The sequence below is a fragment of the Molossus molossus genome, unplaced genomic scaffold (assembly GCF_014108415.1).
Source record: "Molossus molossus isolate mMolMol1 unplaced genomic scaffold, mMolMol1.p scaffold_m16_p_5, whole genome shotgun sequence".
NCBI classification, from domain to species: domain Eukaryota; kingdom Metazoa; phylum Chordata; class Mammalia; order Chiroptera; family Molossidae; genus Molossus; species Molossus molossus.
The window spans coordinates 3,827,993-3,843,428 of record NW_023425388.1 but is presented as its reverse complement, the minus strand read 5'-3'; the positions used below and the strand labels follow the sequence as shown (position 1 = coordinate 3,843,428).

At 55.8% G+C, this 15,436-nt stretch overlaps 1 protein-coding gene across 1 annotated transcript in view; it reads right to left on the bottom strand.

Annotated features, from left to right (window-relative positions):
* Positions 1-3,151: 3,151 nt before the first annotated feature.
* Positions 3,152-15,436, bottom strand: part of CLIC6 (chloride intracellular channel 6) — a 44,259-nt gene continuing 31,974 nt past the window's right edge. Inside the window, exons 2-6 of the mRNA XM_036243141.1 lie at positions 12,595-12,704; positions 12,015-12,140; positions 10,969-11,075; positions 10,369-10,550; positions 3,152-4,049 (exon numbers count right to left, since the gene is read on the bottom strand). Of these exons, the coding sequence (XP_036099034.1) occupies positions 3,888-4,049; positions 10,369-10,550; positions 10,969-11,075; positions 12,015-12,140; positions 12,595-12,704 (687 nt within the window). The 3' untranslated portion in view covers positions 3,152-3,887. The remainder of the gene's footprint in view (positions 4,050-10,368; positions 10,551-10,968; positions 11,076-12,014; positions 12,141-12,594; positions 12,705-15,436) is intronic.

The following is a 15,436-nucleotide window of genomic DNA, read 5'->3' as shown; positions in this document are numbered from 1 at the left end:
TTGGGGCTGGGCTGTGCGTGCGCGAGTGTATGTGAGTGTGTGAGCACGTCTGTGTGAATGTGTATGTGTGTATCTGTGTGTGTGTGTGCTTGGGGCTGGGCTGTGTGTGCGCGAGTGTATGTGAGTGTGTGAGCACGTCTGTGTGAATGTGTATGTGTGTATCTGTGTGTGTGTGTGCTTGGGGCTGGGCTGTGTGTGCGCGAGTGTATGTGAGTGTGTGAGCACGTCTGTGTGAATGTGTATGTGTGTATCTGTGTGTGTGTGTGCTTGGGGCTGGGCTGTGTGTGTGCGAGTGTATGTGAGTGTGTGAGCATGTCTGTGTGAATGTGTATGTGTGTATCTGTGTGTGTGTGCTTGGGGCTGGGCTGTGTGTGCGAGTGTATGTGAGTGTGTGAGCATGTCTGTGTGAATGTGTATGTGTGTATCTGTGTGTGTGTGCTTGGGGCTGGGCTGTGTGTGTGCGAGTGTACGTGAGTGTGTGAGCATGTCTGTGTGAATGTGTATGTATCTGTGTGTGTGTGCTTGGGGCTGGGCTGTGTGTGTGCGAGTGTATGTGAGTGTGTGAGCATGTCTGTGTGAATGTGTATGTGTGTATCTGTGTGTGTGTGCTTGGGGCTGGGCTGTGTGTGCGAGTGTATGTTTGTGTGTGAGCACGTCTGTGTGTACGCGTGTCTGCCTGCCTGGGAAGGCCAGAGCACACATTCAGTCCTGGGGGGACGCCGTCGGTCAGAGCCCACCTGCTGGAGCTCTGGTCTGCGAAGCCCTTCCTGGGTGAAGTTCTGTCACCATCCCCATGTGCAGCCGCGTCCGGACGGCACAGCTGGGCGATGCTCCGGGCTCTCTCCCAGCTGGCTCGCGACCCTGTTCAGGAGTGAAGCCGGCTTCCAGCCGTCAGGCTCCTGGGCGCAGCCAGAGGGGACCCTCCCCCAGGAGCCTTCTCGCAGCCCCGGCGGGATTCGCACGCTGTGTGCCCGTGTTCGCATTCTGTGAGGGGCATTTGAAGAGCTGGTGCGTTTTGTAGCAGAAAACACACTGTGACAAAGATCTGATGTCAGCCCAACAGCCTGGACTATTCCTCACCCTCCTACAGAAGAGCAGCTTCCCCGGGCTGGTGACCAGGGTGCGGGGGTGGGGCGCTGGGCGGGGACCTGCCAGGCACTGAGCCTGTTCCTACAACGACATTTGAAAACAGACGTCCGTCATGTCCAGCTCGGGAACAGAGTCAACATCGTAAGGAGTCTGCACAGTGACAGGCGGTCCCTGGACTTCTCGTGGTGGCCACGTGGTGAGGTGTGTCAATGTGGCATCGCTGTCTGTACCCGAGACTCACGTGATATTGTGCCAACTCTCCTTTAATAAAACAGTTTAACCCAAAGAGTCGGCCGGGCCTCTACCGCCAGGTCCCACGTGTCTTTCCGGAGCTAAGGCTCTGTTCCTGTGTTCGGGTTTGCAATTCAAACACCGATTCTCTCATTCAAACACCGCTGATCTCTGGTTCGAAGCTGCTCTTCCCCTTTTAGAGAAAACACATTTCCGTTCACTTCTTTAAATCTAAGTGGAGAATGCAAAATAAAAAATAATAGTAAAGATATTGGCTCCACGTAAACATTTTTATGATGTGTTTACTTGCTCAGGCACACGGAGTGCAAATAGATCACTTCTAGCATCTGAAAATACAAAGTTAGTACTACTGACACGGGGTAGTCAATGCATTTACCAGGTTTAAACGGGACGTGATGATCTAGCCTGACAGCCTGACCCTACACGGATGTTAAGCGCGCATCATGGGACGTGTGTTGGACATGGTGACTTTCTCTTACTTGACGTTTTCACGGAGCCCCAGAACAATTCCGTTGATGAATTTCACTCTCCCAAATGAATCATCACTACAGCTGCTATATACTTATTTTTTAAATATTTTTTTCTTTATTGATTTTAGAGAGGAAGAGAGAGGGAGAGAGAGATGGAAACATGGATGAGCAAGAACATCGATTGGCTGCCTCCTGCACGCCCCCCACTGGGGATGGGGTCCACAACCTGGGCATGTGTCCTGACCAGGAATCGAACTGGTGACCTCTTGGTGTAAGGTCGATGCCCAACCACTGAGCCACACCAGCCAGACTGTGTACTTATTTTTTAATGAGCATTTTTGCATAAGCCACACGCCACAGCCAACCAGAGAAGGGTTCTGTGAGATGTGTGTGGATGTCGGGGTGCCCTGGGAGGGCCTGACCCGTGTCTAAAGCGCCTCCCACACCCGAGCGGGAGCCTGCGCCGGCCCACACACAGCCGCTGGCGACAGGCTGGCTGCAGGGACGGGCAGGGGGGCACAGGGTCACCTTCTGAGTCCCCAGTTGCACTTCCTCCCATCCTGACTTTCGCCAGAACTGCCCAGGAGCAGTCACGGTGAACTTGCTGTCTGGGTTTCCCTCCCTGCCCTCAGAGTGACGTGATGAAGGACAGAGAAGCAGCCGGCACCAGGCCAGCCGCACGCGACCTACGTCACGGCTGGACCGGCGCAGTGTGGGGTCCTGGAGAGAACAGCCTCCGGAGGGGATCTAGGTGGCCTGGTTTGCCTTTCCGTCCAGGGCAGGGAGACTCTCCACTTGCGGCCGGTTGAGGCGTCCCCCAGAAGCCCCGGCCGGTGTGGCTCTGTGGGCGGAGCAACCCTTCGGTCTGCGGGTTCAGTTCCTGGTCCTGCTCAGAGTTGTGCGGGAGGCAACCAGCCGATGTGTCTCTCCTACATTCGTGTTTCTCCCCCTGTCTCCTCCTCCCTCTCTTCTACTCTGTCAAAAATTAGTGAAAAGTGTCCTCGGATGAGGATTAATGAAAAAAAAAAAGAGTCCTGAGGGCAGGGTCCTCAGGGAAGGAGGGACCAAGAGCAAACGCAGGCGAGGAGACGGGAATGAGAGCCACAGACGGCACTCGGCCGCTGCCTTCCCTGGAGCCTGAGGCCACAGAATCACAGAGGGTGACAAGGCGAGCAGGGGGCGTCCACAGCTCCTGGTCCCCGCTGGTCCCTGCCGGTGTGTGGACTCCGGGATTCCCCCACCCCCCGGGAACCCCTCGGAAGCATCCTCTCTAGCTGCCGTGCGAGTCCGTCTGTTTGCTCTGGGCCCTCCGTGGCGACCACCTGCAGGCCCCGACGGTCCTTCAGAACAAAGCGACGCAACGCCGCCCGAATGCAGTTTGGGTGTGAGAGACGGAGACGGAGGAGCTGGGGACGTTCCCCGCCCGTGACCGGTAGTTACCTAAGGGGAATGAAACTCCAGGCGGCCTTTCTCCTCCATCTTTCCACTCTGACATTGCTTCATTGTGACTGTTTTACCCGCACGTCTGTTTGTATGCCAGTGCCATGCTGTTTTGATAACTGTGGCCTTGCCGTGCAGTTTGACCCTCACAGTTTTAAAATGTTAAGATAGGCACCTATTTATTCTGTCATTACAAAAACAGGATTTCCATTCTGGGGAAAAATTACAATCCTATTTTAAAGGAGAGAAACAGGCTACACATGATTATGAAAACGATCAGAGACAGACACATTTTTTTTTTAATTAGAGGAGGAATTGAACCCAAACCGAATTTGCTTTGAAACTTATACGGCAAAACACATGCCCTAAATATCACGGATCACGAGTCAGCGAAAGTCGGAGACACCGATTAGGACGAACGGGACAGTCGGCGTGCAGGACAGCCGCGGCTGGTATTGCTCGGTGCAGAGGAGGACCGCCAGCAAGGCCTCGTCCTGTTCGGGGCTGAGTGGACCGGCCGAGGATGTGGCCTTACTAAGGTGGGAGTGCTCTCTCGCGAAGGGTGCGGACGGTGGAGAAACACAGAGAACGCTCTTTGCCTGGCCTGGCTCACCAACGAGAACAGAACCCTCGGCCTCACTTCATTCTCTTGGCGACGTCCGAGTAGGCGTGCTCGATCTCCTGGTCAGCGGGGCACGTGTTCGTGAACTCGTCCCGAGCGTAGGCGTTGTTCAGGTATCTCCAGATGCCGGTCATTTCAGAAGGAAATTCAAAATCTCTGTATCTCTTGGCCACGATCTGGGAACGGAGAGGAAATGATCAGAGAAGGAAAGACCTACCCATGCAGGCAATTCGCCGAGACCGTCACTCTCCGAGGTGTGCGACGGACTCTCTGTGTCGGGTTCTGACGCCATCCGACAGGCCACGGGCTGCTCAGCGCTGCATCTGCCTTTGCACGGGACACCTGGGTAGGAGAAAGGTTAGAAAGGTCCCAGGCTGGAAACAGTGGCTGCACACCCCGCTGCACCCCCATTCCTCACAGACGGGCCTGCAATCGCACCCCGCCCGGCTCTGTGGTCCCGTGGGCGTCCCCCGCGGTCTCTGGCGGTTTTCTCTCGTGTGCTATGCTGCTGGGTGACTGGGAGCTACGGATTCAGGACGGCTCTTCGGTTCCGATGGTGCTCAGACCCCGGTGAAGTCCAAACCTCGCCTCCTGAAATCCCACGGTGTGTGAGGCCCGCTGCGGGCGTCTCACTGTGGCCCGCCACGTGCGGGGGGCCGATTCGTGGACGGGACGCGAGCCTCGCCTCGTGGGAGTAGTAAGCACGGGGAAACTTGCTGCAAATGTCCTGGACAGCACAGCAGGGTGGCGTCGCCTTCGGCAGAAGGGGTGCCGCCGGGGAGTTAGTTACAGAGGCGGGCATGACCTGGCGGGACTGCCATCACTCTCCCAGGGTTGCACTAACAAAGGGCCACAAGCTGGGTGGCCGAAACCACACCCTCTGCTTTCTCCCAGTCCCAGGGACGGACGTCCCAGAGCAAGGTGTCCGCGGGGCCGTGCTCTCCGAAGGCTCCGGCAGACTCTGTGTCTGGTCTCTGTCCTGGCTCTGGTAGTTCCTTGTCCTGAGACAACATAGCTCCACCCTCCACATGGGGTTTTCGCTGTGTTCGTGTCATGGCACCCAAATGTCCCTTTTATAATCCTCTTGGATCGGGGGCCCACCTTACTCCAACAGAACCTCAGTGTGATCTTAACTAATTACACAGGCATCTGCAAAGACCTCGTTTCCAAATATGGTCACCTTTGGAGGTCCTGGGCGTTAGGACTTCAACATATGAATTTGGAGGGGGGGGGGGGGGACACACAATTCACCTTGTAACAGGGACCCAGGGCTACAAAAAACAGTTCTGCCCTATTGCCTCCTATGGCACTGGTTCTGGGATGTCTGAATGAAGGGACCTGAGAGGAGCCACAGACTAGAAGGTCTTTGGGGCGCATTTCTCAGACCCAGGAGGCCAGCCGCCGCTGACGCGGGGCAACAGGGAACCGGGACCATGTGCCTGTTCAACATCGTCCGCCAGAATTCACCCCTACTTGTGCTCAGGTTGGAAAACTGCTTTCCTTTTGCTTGCGTTCGCCTGGTTTATCTTTGCCATCTCGTTTCTTTGTTGCTGGTTTGTTTTTTACTTTTCTGAGTATGTCTGTAACGTGTGTAACTCTTACCAGATGTACACTTGATTTTGCATTCTATTTTCTGAATTGAAAACTTCCTTTGTTTTTCACCTTTCTGCATAGATTTTCGTGGGTTTCTTACCCCCTTCTGATGATTTGGAAGTTTTCTGGTCTGTTTTAGCTTTTCTAGTTGTTTCCTGTATCACCTTAAAGAGCAGGAATTTTCTGTTTCTTGATTTCTGAACTTGAGATGATATCTCTTTACTGCTGCTATGACAAATGAGTAAATTAGTATAACTACACTTCTCAGAAGTGATTCCGGGTCTTCTCCCTTATCTCCCTTCCAAGTCTGTGTGTAACAAGTTCACTAATTCTAATTCTTGTCTGTAACTGTAATTCCCACTGTTATTTAGTCCGAGTTCTGGTTTAAATAGGTTTTACATTTATCACCAGTCCTTCTACATCACACATCTTCTCTGTTTTCAGATTCTTATTTTGATTGTGGTTTTATTATTTCATCATACAGTAATTTTATTTTTTAAATTGGCTCATGAGTACTTATTTAAGATCAGAAGTCTAGGCAAAAACAATGTACCTATATATAAAATTCTTACATCACATATCCTTCCCCTTAATTTCCGGTAAATATTAAACCATTTTTTTTCTGGTTTTTAATGTGTTCATAGAGACATATGAGGCCAGGATGAATTTCTTCCTTGTGTAGGTGGTTTTACTATTTATTTAAGTTATTATTACTATCATCATCATCATCATCATCATCGCTGCTGCTGTTATTATTGTCTGGATGTCAAAAGGGTTCTTTTCTTATCCCCAAAGTTCGATAATTTATCTAATATGTTATAGTGTGTTATCTTCCAGGGCTGTATTTTTCTAATCACGGCATCGTTCAAACTGAAGGTTCAAGCATCATTTGATTCAAAACGGTTTTCCCCCTGAGCCTTCCTTTCCTCCTTTTTCTTTGTCTGATCTCTGGTGCCTGGTTGTGCACACCTGGGATCTCTCTCCCCTCCTGGTTCTATTCCACTTGGTTTGGGACAGTTTTCTCAGGCCCCTCCTCCGGGTCTCCGTCTCATTTCTGCAATGTCTGCTCCAACTTCTTGTTACCGCTCGTGTAACTTTATTCCTGAAGTTATTTTATTTGTCGGTGGGTCTTGAGCTCGCCAGTCTGGTTGTCATCTCCTCTCTGATATCATATCCATGTTTTTGCTATCTGTGTCTTGTCTGTTTTCTGGAAAGATCCACGTCCTCCTTTATTTCTCTGAGGGTGTAGAGAAGGCTCTGTCTGAAATGTTCTTTAATTTCCTGGAGCCGTTCTTTATTTTTTATCCTCACCCAAGGACATTTTTTCCATTTTTTTTGTTCAGATAGAGTGGGAGGGAGAGAGAGAGAGAGAAACATCGACGTGAAAGGGACACATCGAGTGGCTGCCACCCGCACGACCCAACCAGGGCCGGGGACAAACTGCAGCCAAGGTACATGCCCTTAGCGGGAACCGAACCCGGGTCTCTCTGGACCACAGGCCGATGCTCTAACCACGAAGGCAGGGCCCTGGAGCAGTTCTTCATCACGTGTCTCCCCTCCGCCTTTCCCTCTGGTGTCCCTTCTCTTCAGCCTGTCCTCCTCCCCTGACCATCGGCACCCACAGAGAGGTACACTTGGATGCTTTCCGGTTATGAATCGTCTTTACCAAGGAAGCTCTAGTGTATCTACCATTTGTTTCAAAACAGTGTGAAGGGCCTGGCCCGTGTGGCTCAGTGGTTGAGCATAGACCCAGGCACCAAGAGGTCGCAGGTTCGATTCCCGGTCAGGGCACATGCCCAGGTGGTGGGCCTGATCCCCAGTGGGGGGCATGCAGAAGGCGGCCAATCGCTGTTCTCTCTCATCGATGTTTCTATCTCTCTCTCCCTCTCCGTTCCTCTCTCTCTAAAATCAATAAAGAAAAACAGTTAAAAGTAAATTAATTAAGTAATTAAAATAGAATAGTGTGAAGGGCCAGGGAGTGAGACGGGGCTGCTGGCTGACAATGTGGTATTCACCCTCAAGCAGTTCCGCCAGACATGCTCTGCGCCCACCCCAGGGACACACTAGGGTGAGGGTTAGTCATGTCAGGGCCAGGGTCAGGGCCGGGCATCCTACACTCCGAGGCTCACAGATGAGGCAGGAGGTCACCATGGCTACAGATACAACGTGAGCTCTGGCCAGTGTGGCTCCATCAGTTGGAGTGTCATCTCACGCACCAGAAGGTCGCAGGTTTGACTCACGGTGGGCTAGGTTGCAGGTCTGATGCCCAGTCAGCGTGCAGTCAGGGCAGGTACGAGAGACAGTGGAGAGATGTGTTGCTCTCACCTTGATGTTCCTCTCGCTCTCTCTCTCCCCCCACCCCAACGTCCTCCTTCTCTATAAAAGATTGAAGCTCGGGTTATTCACAACGTTCTCGAGTGGTCCACAGCTGTTTCTCCTCTCTGCTGAGCAGCCACACCGCGAAGTATCACTTCCCTTCTCTCCTCCACTCCGCCTCCCTCCCTGTCCCTTTGGATGAGGGGACAGTGGCAGAATGCACAGACGGTACCATGTGTGGCTCCTCCCTCAACTCCCCTCTGCAGAGGCCTCAGCTCCCACGCAATCTCTGCAGGGGTGGCCTCTGCTTCCTGTGGCCTGCCCCATGCCCCGTCCTCAAACAGACACGTCCGGGCTGGCATTTCAGGACCGTGTGATTGACTTCTAGAGCGACCTGAACCTTGCCACAGACGCAGACAGCAAGCCTGGTGCCCGAGGCCCACGCCCCGCACGGCGTTTTCCCTCTGCGCGCTGCTGCTCTGCCCTTTTCTGGTTCTATGGACGAGGCCACGAACGCTGTTTCTTCCCGTGGTTTCTGCTGGGTTTCGGGGGATGAGCGAGCACTCCCCTTCCCTCTCACCTCTGACCACACCTTCCTGCAGACGGGCTCTCATGTCCTGTCGGAGGTGCTCCATCCTGGGAGATTATTAAGCTCTTTGTTTATTTTGAGTGCTAAGTGGCTTTGACGAATTTCCTATTCGATCTCATATTGGAGCCACGGCTGCTTAATTTTACTCTGAACACTTTACTGATACTGAGATGTAAGATACTGTTTTGTTATAGGCGTCGGGCAAGCGGCAGTTGAAGTCGTATGGCTGGGGCATTTCTATGGCCCTGCACACTCCTGGGCACCACACTGGCTGTAGCAGTGTCTGCAGTACACTCACGAAAGGGGCGAACCCAGCGCAACTACGGAAGCTCCTCACTGGGAAGTGGCTCCCAACTTTCCAGTTTCAACCGTCACCAATGTAGCAGGTGTATGGGGTTCATACGCCTCCATTACATTTCCGATGTTGTTGTTGTTAATCCTCACCCGAGGATGTTTTACCATTGAGGGAGAGAGAGAAACATTGATGTGAAAGAGACAACCATCAATGTGAGAGAGACACATCAATTGATTGCCTCCCTCATGACCCCAACCGGGACGGGGGATCGAACCTGCAACCCAGATACGTGCCCTTGACTGGGAATTGAACCCAAGACCCTTCGGTCTGTGGGCCAACGCTCTAACTGTTGAGCCAAACCAACCAGGGCTTCCACTTAATTTCAGATGTCAGGATACTGGCAACGTTATTTATATTGTTATTATAATATTATAATATTACAAAGTTATTTATAATGTTCTTTTCAGAACATTCCCTTGCAGGTCAGCAATATTTTTCAGGCTAGAATTTCAAATGGCACCTTCAAGCACAGCAGGGAAGAGAGAAGAAAAAAAAAATGGGGTCCTGGCCGGTTTGGCTCAGCGGTTAGAGTGTCGGCCCACGGACTGGAGAGACCCGGGTTTGGTTCCCGCTAAGGGCACGTACCTCGGCTGCAGTTTGTCTCCGGGCCCAGGTGGGGTCATGTGGGTGGCGATGTTTCTCCCTCTTCCTCCCTCTCTCCCTCCCGCTCTATCCGAAGATGAATGCATAAATGCAAAAATGTCCTCGGGCGAGGATAAAAAAAAATGGGGTGAGGATGGCGGGAATAGGGAAGGAAGAAGAAATGCATGGAGGGAAGGGCAGGAGATGACACGGCGACATGGCGTGAACCTAATTTGTAAATGCCAGTTGGGTGTGTATTGCATTTCCCGGCATCTTCTCTCCCAGCTCCCCTATCCTTCTTCCGTACCAAGGACCTACCTCTGGACCTGGTGGGATTTGAATAAAAAAGAGACCCCAGAGACTGGGGCTTCCCCCTGGGGCATCGGAGGTTGCTGGGGCCAAGGATCTAGCACCGGTGATGACGACAATAACAAACAGGTGTGGTGACCGAGAGGCTGGGCACCACGGACAGCAGCCGGAACCAAGGCTCCATGGGACCCCCTGCCTCAGCGTCTCAGGCTCACTCCCAGAGCTCTGCTTCAGATCAGGGCTGGGCTTTATCCTCCTAAAAAGCTCCCCAAGCCAGTCTATGCTTTTCACGTTGGAGACCCACCATCCCAGGGAGTCTTCCGACCCTAATCACAGCTGGCCCGTGACACACCCCATCACCCCGAGGCCGAGCTTTGCTGACCCTGCCAGTGCCCAGCAGCGGGCTGCACGCACACGTTAAACCTCGCAGCTTGACTCAGGTGCCAGCCTTGAGCGCTGGGCCCCGGGTGTGGTCACTGTACCCGGCTTTCACCTGGCGGCTCCCTCAGCTGCGGGAGCAAGACCCGGAGAGAGGCGGTGAGGGCGGGGGGCCAGGGCCACGTTCCCAGACGCCTCCTGGGGCCACCTGAAGACCCCCGAGAACGCCCGCGTTTCCGAAACCCGAGGCCTGCCTGCCTCCCCATGAAAGCAGCGAGACTTTTCACATCTCAGCTTGTTCCGCTGGGCGGCCCGCACTTGGGTCAGAACCGAAGCCAACGGAGCCGCCTCGCGGGCAGGAGGCGCGACCGACCTTGATGATGTGGAGCTTGGGCAAGAGGTTGCAGTCGGCCAGCGTGAGCTCGTCCCCGTCCAGGAACTTCCTCCCGGAGCCGGCGACGTCCTCCGCGCTGTCCGCGTCCGTCTCCTCCGGCAGCGGGCTGTTCAGGTACTGGTCCAGCTTCTTCAGGGCCCGCAGCAGGTTCTTCTCGTACACTGAAACCCAGAGCAGACGGGCTGAGAGTGCGGGGGGCACCGTTCTCTGGGGTCGCAGGACAGCGGTCGGCGGGGCCTCCCCCTCCCTGGGAAGTCGTCTGCTGTCTACACACCGCGGCCCACTCACCTCTTCACAAATCCTCCTGGGACCCACCGTGCGCCAGGCAACGGGCCCCCGTGGCCTCTGGGAACACCTGCTTGTGCTTCTTTCACCCCGAAAAGGGCCCCCCACCCCTAGAAGGAGCACTCAGTGTCTTGAAACCCAGAGCAGAGTCAAAGTTGGAGGCACTTTTTCCTGTGTCCTAGAGACAGGTCCCCCTCGCTGAGAAATGAGGCCGACTGCCCAGGGTCGCCTAGAAGCCGCAGCAGGGGCCGCGCGGGGGCCACGTCGGGACAGAAACGGGGGGGGGGTACTCACTCTCGTTGGCGTCCTTCTTGGTGTTTTTTATAAATGCCGAGAATTTGGCAAACACGTCATTGCCTGCAGAGTTTGATTCAGGGTGCTGGGTCCCCAGCTTAGGGTACCTTGAAAAATTCAAAATCGGAACGGCACAGATAAGTAATGCTTGAGTTAGGGGAACACAGTGGGGCACGTACAAACCAAAACTCCCCCCTAGAGTTTTCCTAATCTTTTCGTTTTCGAGGTGCGAGCCACACAGTCGAGGGAGAAAGGCCAGACTGGCTGTTCTCATACCTGGGACGGGGCTCACCTCCCTCCCGGTTCCTAGGTCCCTCCCTCCTCAAACGAAGGTGATGGGCTGCAAGGGTGGGGGACGCCCAGCCCAGGGGCCTCAAAACCAATATGGCCAACATTACACCCTCACCAGATCAGCCTGACCAAATACGGCAGGCTCATTTTTTTTTCTTTTAATTTTTGTTTCTTTATTGATTTTAAAGAGAGAAGAAGGGAGAGGGAGAGGGAGATAGAAACATCGATGAGGGAACAGCGATTGGCCGCCTCCTGCATGCCCCCCACTGGGGATCTGGCCCACACCCTGGGCATGTGTCCTGACCGGGAATCGAACCGGCGACCTCTTGGTGCAGGGTCGATGCTCAACCACTGAGCCACAGCGGCCGGACTGGCAGGCTCATTTTTCAGTGATAATTGTGTATGGCCCGAGACTGATGTTATAAATATCCAGAAGGCCCTTGGCAGAAAGAAAGGTCCCCCACCCTCGGACGAGAAGGCTCCACTCCAGGTCCTCCATGTGGCCTGTCCCCTCCCTTCCAGCCGAGGACCTAAGACTGGACCAACAACCTCCCGCACGGCGGGCTCAGAGCAGAGATCGGGGCGCCTTCACCCAGGGTTCCTAAGCTTGCCCTGTGTTTGCCGGGGTGCACGGGGGTGGTCAGGAAGCGGCGGCCCCCCCTGCAGAAACCAAACGTGTGGAGCCAGGAGCTGGAGAGTCGTTGGCGAAGCGAGGAGAGCGGCACCCATGTGCCAGGCCGGTCCCACACGCCTACCTCGGGGGCGCCAGTGTCTCCTCCAGGAACTCCTCGATTTTGTTCACGTCCGTCTTGACCTCACCGTCGAACGTCATGAAAGGAGGGTTGGTGCCCGGAGCCAGGTTCTGCAGGTCCGCGGGTTTCCTGGGGGGGGACAGCGGCTTTGGTCGGCAGCTACCAGGGTCTGGATTCATGTCCGAGGCCTCGCCGCGTGCTCCCGATTTCAGAGAAACAACCCTTGAGCGGTTCGGAGGAGACTGTACAGACTCCTACTGGCAGGGACGGGGCCCCTTCTCCGGAGACGGAGGTGAGGACGGTAGCTCTCCCGGGTCTGTCGGCCGGGGCGGCTCGGACAGGCTGTGGGGAGCTCCCGGCTGACCGGTAACCCCAGTAGCCGAGAGGGCAGGTTCCTGCAGGCGCCCCGATTCCTACACTGCCTGACACGACCCATCTGACCCTGCGGTCACTGCTCACCCAGTCTGCCAGCTCAGGGTCCCACCGAGGGTGGACTCGCCCACGATCACGCCACGCGCCTGTGTGTGCGCACCTGTGTGCGCGGTCAAGCAGCTATTTCAATAGTGCAGACAGCTTGCCTCACCTTTTCAGGTCCACTGTGGTCACATTGAATATGACGCCCTTTAGCCAGAGAATCATGAAGAGCCGCTGAGAGAAGGGGCAGTTTCCGATGCTCTCGCCGTCACAGCCAGCCTGTGGGGAGGACACATCAGAGCCCGCCTCCCCGTGATCCGCGCCAGCCCTCAGCGCGGGCGGGCGTGGGGCTGTGCATACAGCCACTCGGCCTCCGGGCCTAGGTGGGGGCGGGGAAGTGGGGCCGCCCCGCACTTCCTGCCACACTGGGCCTCTGAGTGGCAGGTCACAGAGGGAAAGAGAGGCGACAGGGGCTCCCTTTGTTACCACAGGCAAACAGGAGAGACAGGCTCCCTCCCTCTGGCTCCTGGTCCTCCCCAAAGGCAACACCTCTTTCCAGGGTGGCCGTGCTCAAAACCAGCCCGGCAGACGGTCCCGCCGAGACACCGTCCTTCACAGTCTGGGCTATGAAGTCACAGGAGCTCTAGGCTTCTGGATCTGTCACAGTCCCACGCCTGGCTCCTGGGGTGGCAGAGCTGTGGGGACGATCGTGCCGTTGGCATCGAGGGGGAAGGTGAGGAGACGATTCCTCTCTGAGGACCCAAAGCAGTCACGCCATCCCCCAGCGACGAGCCCAGATGGACTGGACATGCGCCCCCGGCACAGGAGAAGGCGGGTGCCGGAGGAGAGGGACACGAGGTGCTGGAATCGAGGCCACAAAGGCGGTTCTGAAACCCGTCTTCCTCCCGCCACACATCTGGACAAGCCGTGGTGCCGATCAGGTGCGGCCGGAAAGGCCAGGAGGTGGCTCAGATGTGGTCCTCACAGCTCCGGGCTTCGGTGGCGCAAACACACCCGTGTTCGTCTTGAACCCGTGACGCCCGTGTAGGCCCCGTGTCATTAGGAGAAAGTTGAAGGGACCGCTGTGCGCAGAACCTGAACGGGACACGAGGCCCGTTTGTGGAATTGCAAAGAGACGCCTCGAGAAAGCCAGACAACTTGCGGAGGACTTCAGAGGGGGATCCCTGCCTGCAGCGTTCTGGGGTCCAGGAGAGGTGTCAGGAACAAGGTGCCCCTACAAGTTAGAAGACTCAAACACCCACAACCCAATTTTATTTTTACATTTTTTTTCTTTATTGATTTGAGAGAGAGAGAGAGAGAGAGAGAGAGATAGGAACATGGATCGGCTGCCTCCTGCATGCCCCCTACTGAGAATCGGGCCCACACCCTGGGCATGTGCCCCGACCGGGAATCGAACTGGCGACCTCTTGGTGCAGGGTCGACACTCAACCACTGAGCCCCACCGGCCGGGCCCCACAGCCCAGTGCTATAGACTTGATCAGCCTCTTCACAAAAGGTGAGGTGCCAGGGGCCAGTGCGCACGCGGAGAGGCTCTGGCCGTCACTGGCCAGCCGGGAATGCACACTAAAGCCACAGAGACCCCACTACACGCCGACCAGCGTGGCTACAATGAAACGGTCTGACAGTGCCCAGCGCGGACAAGAACACAGAGCGACGGAATCCTCACGCGGTACCGGTGAGCGAAATGGGCTCAACTCCCGGAAAACCGTCCGCAGTTATGTGCCAAAAGCCGAACGAGCCTCTTACCAAGGACACAGCAACTCCGCTGCCAACAGCAGTGAGCGCGTCTGGGTCGAGAGACAGTGACAGCCACAGCGACATCTCGGCAGCTTCGGGCAGTAGCCAGGGCCTGGGAACAACCCAGGCTCTGCCCGCCCAGAGCAGACGGACGTGCTGCAGGATGGTCACGTGGCAGATGGGCTGGTCCCCGAGCCCCCGAGCGATGCTCTCACAGACAGCGCTGGGAGGTCGAAGCCAGACCCAAGGACCCTGCACCGCTCAGTGGCGGGACACTCACCCCCAGGCCAACCTCTCCAGCGAGTCAGAACAGCAGGTGCCCTGGGGCAGCCTGTGTCTGGGGAGGGCGGCAGGGAGCCCTTCCTGGTGGCAGCCTGTCTTGATCTGGGTGGTGGCTACACCAGTATGTTCACAAAGCCTTGAGGTTCGAGTACTTGGATGCATGTTTGACTTCGATACAGAGAGAGAGAGAGTAAAAATATTCCTTCAAATCAGTACAGACATTTGGATGCAGGGGGTCTGCCGTGGGGCCCAGGAATCTGAATGAGCAGGCTGCCCCAAGGGATACTGCCAGGGTCTCATGGACATAATGGGTGGACTTTACACACATCGACGGGCACCGATCCACCCGGATAACCGAATCCAGAGCCTCCCAAACTCTGGGTGCTGGCCTCACCCCCTTTCCCAGGTCCTGTCTCCATTCCTCCCTCCAGCCTTTATTGGCCGGACGACCGGGCAGAGGGGCTGACAGTTCCCTGGCTGGAGTCTGCGAAGCTGCTGGGAGCCTGGGGGCGGGGAGGTGGACAGTGAGGACCCAAGCATTCAACACTCATTACAACTCCCTGCAGGTGGCCCTGAGGCCATGCCCCAGGGCCCGTCCTCGAAATGGCCGCGCTGCAGGCTGCCTCTCCTGCTCTGTCTGGAGCAGCAGGCAGCAGCACCGAGCTGAGCCTGGGGAAGGCCCAGGGAGGCTTGGGGCTGGGGATCCTGCTTAAACAGGCCGCTCCCTTACCCACGGCAGGTTGGGGCAGAGTGGAGCCAAGATGGGGGGGGAGGTGAAGGAGCGGGGACATGCCACATGCCTGGCCAGCCCCGACTTGTTCCACAGCTTGCAGACCTCCTGTTTCTCCAGGGGTTACGCTGAGCCCAGGGAAGCCCGAGATAAGCCTGCAGGGCGGGGCTGGTTTTCCTTCCCTTCCCCCGTCTCCAGGCACAAGGCACCCTAACTGGGGCAGACCACTGCACCCCCACCC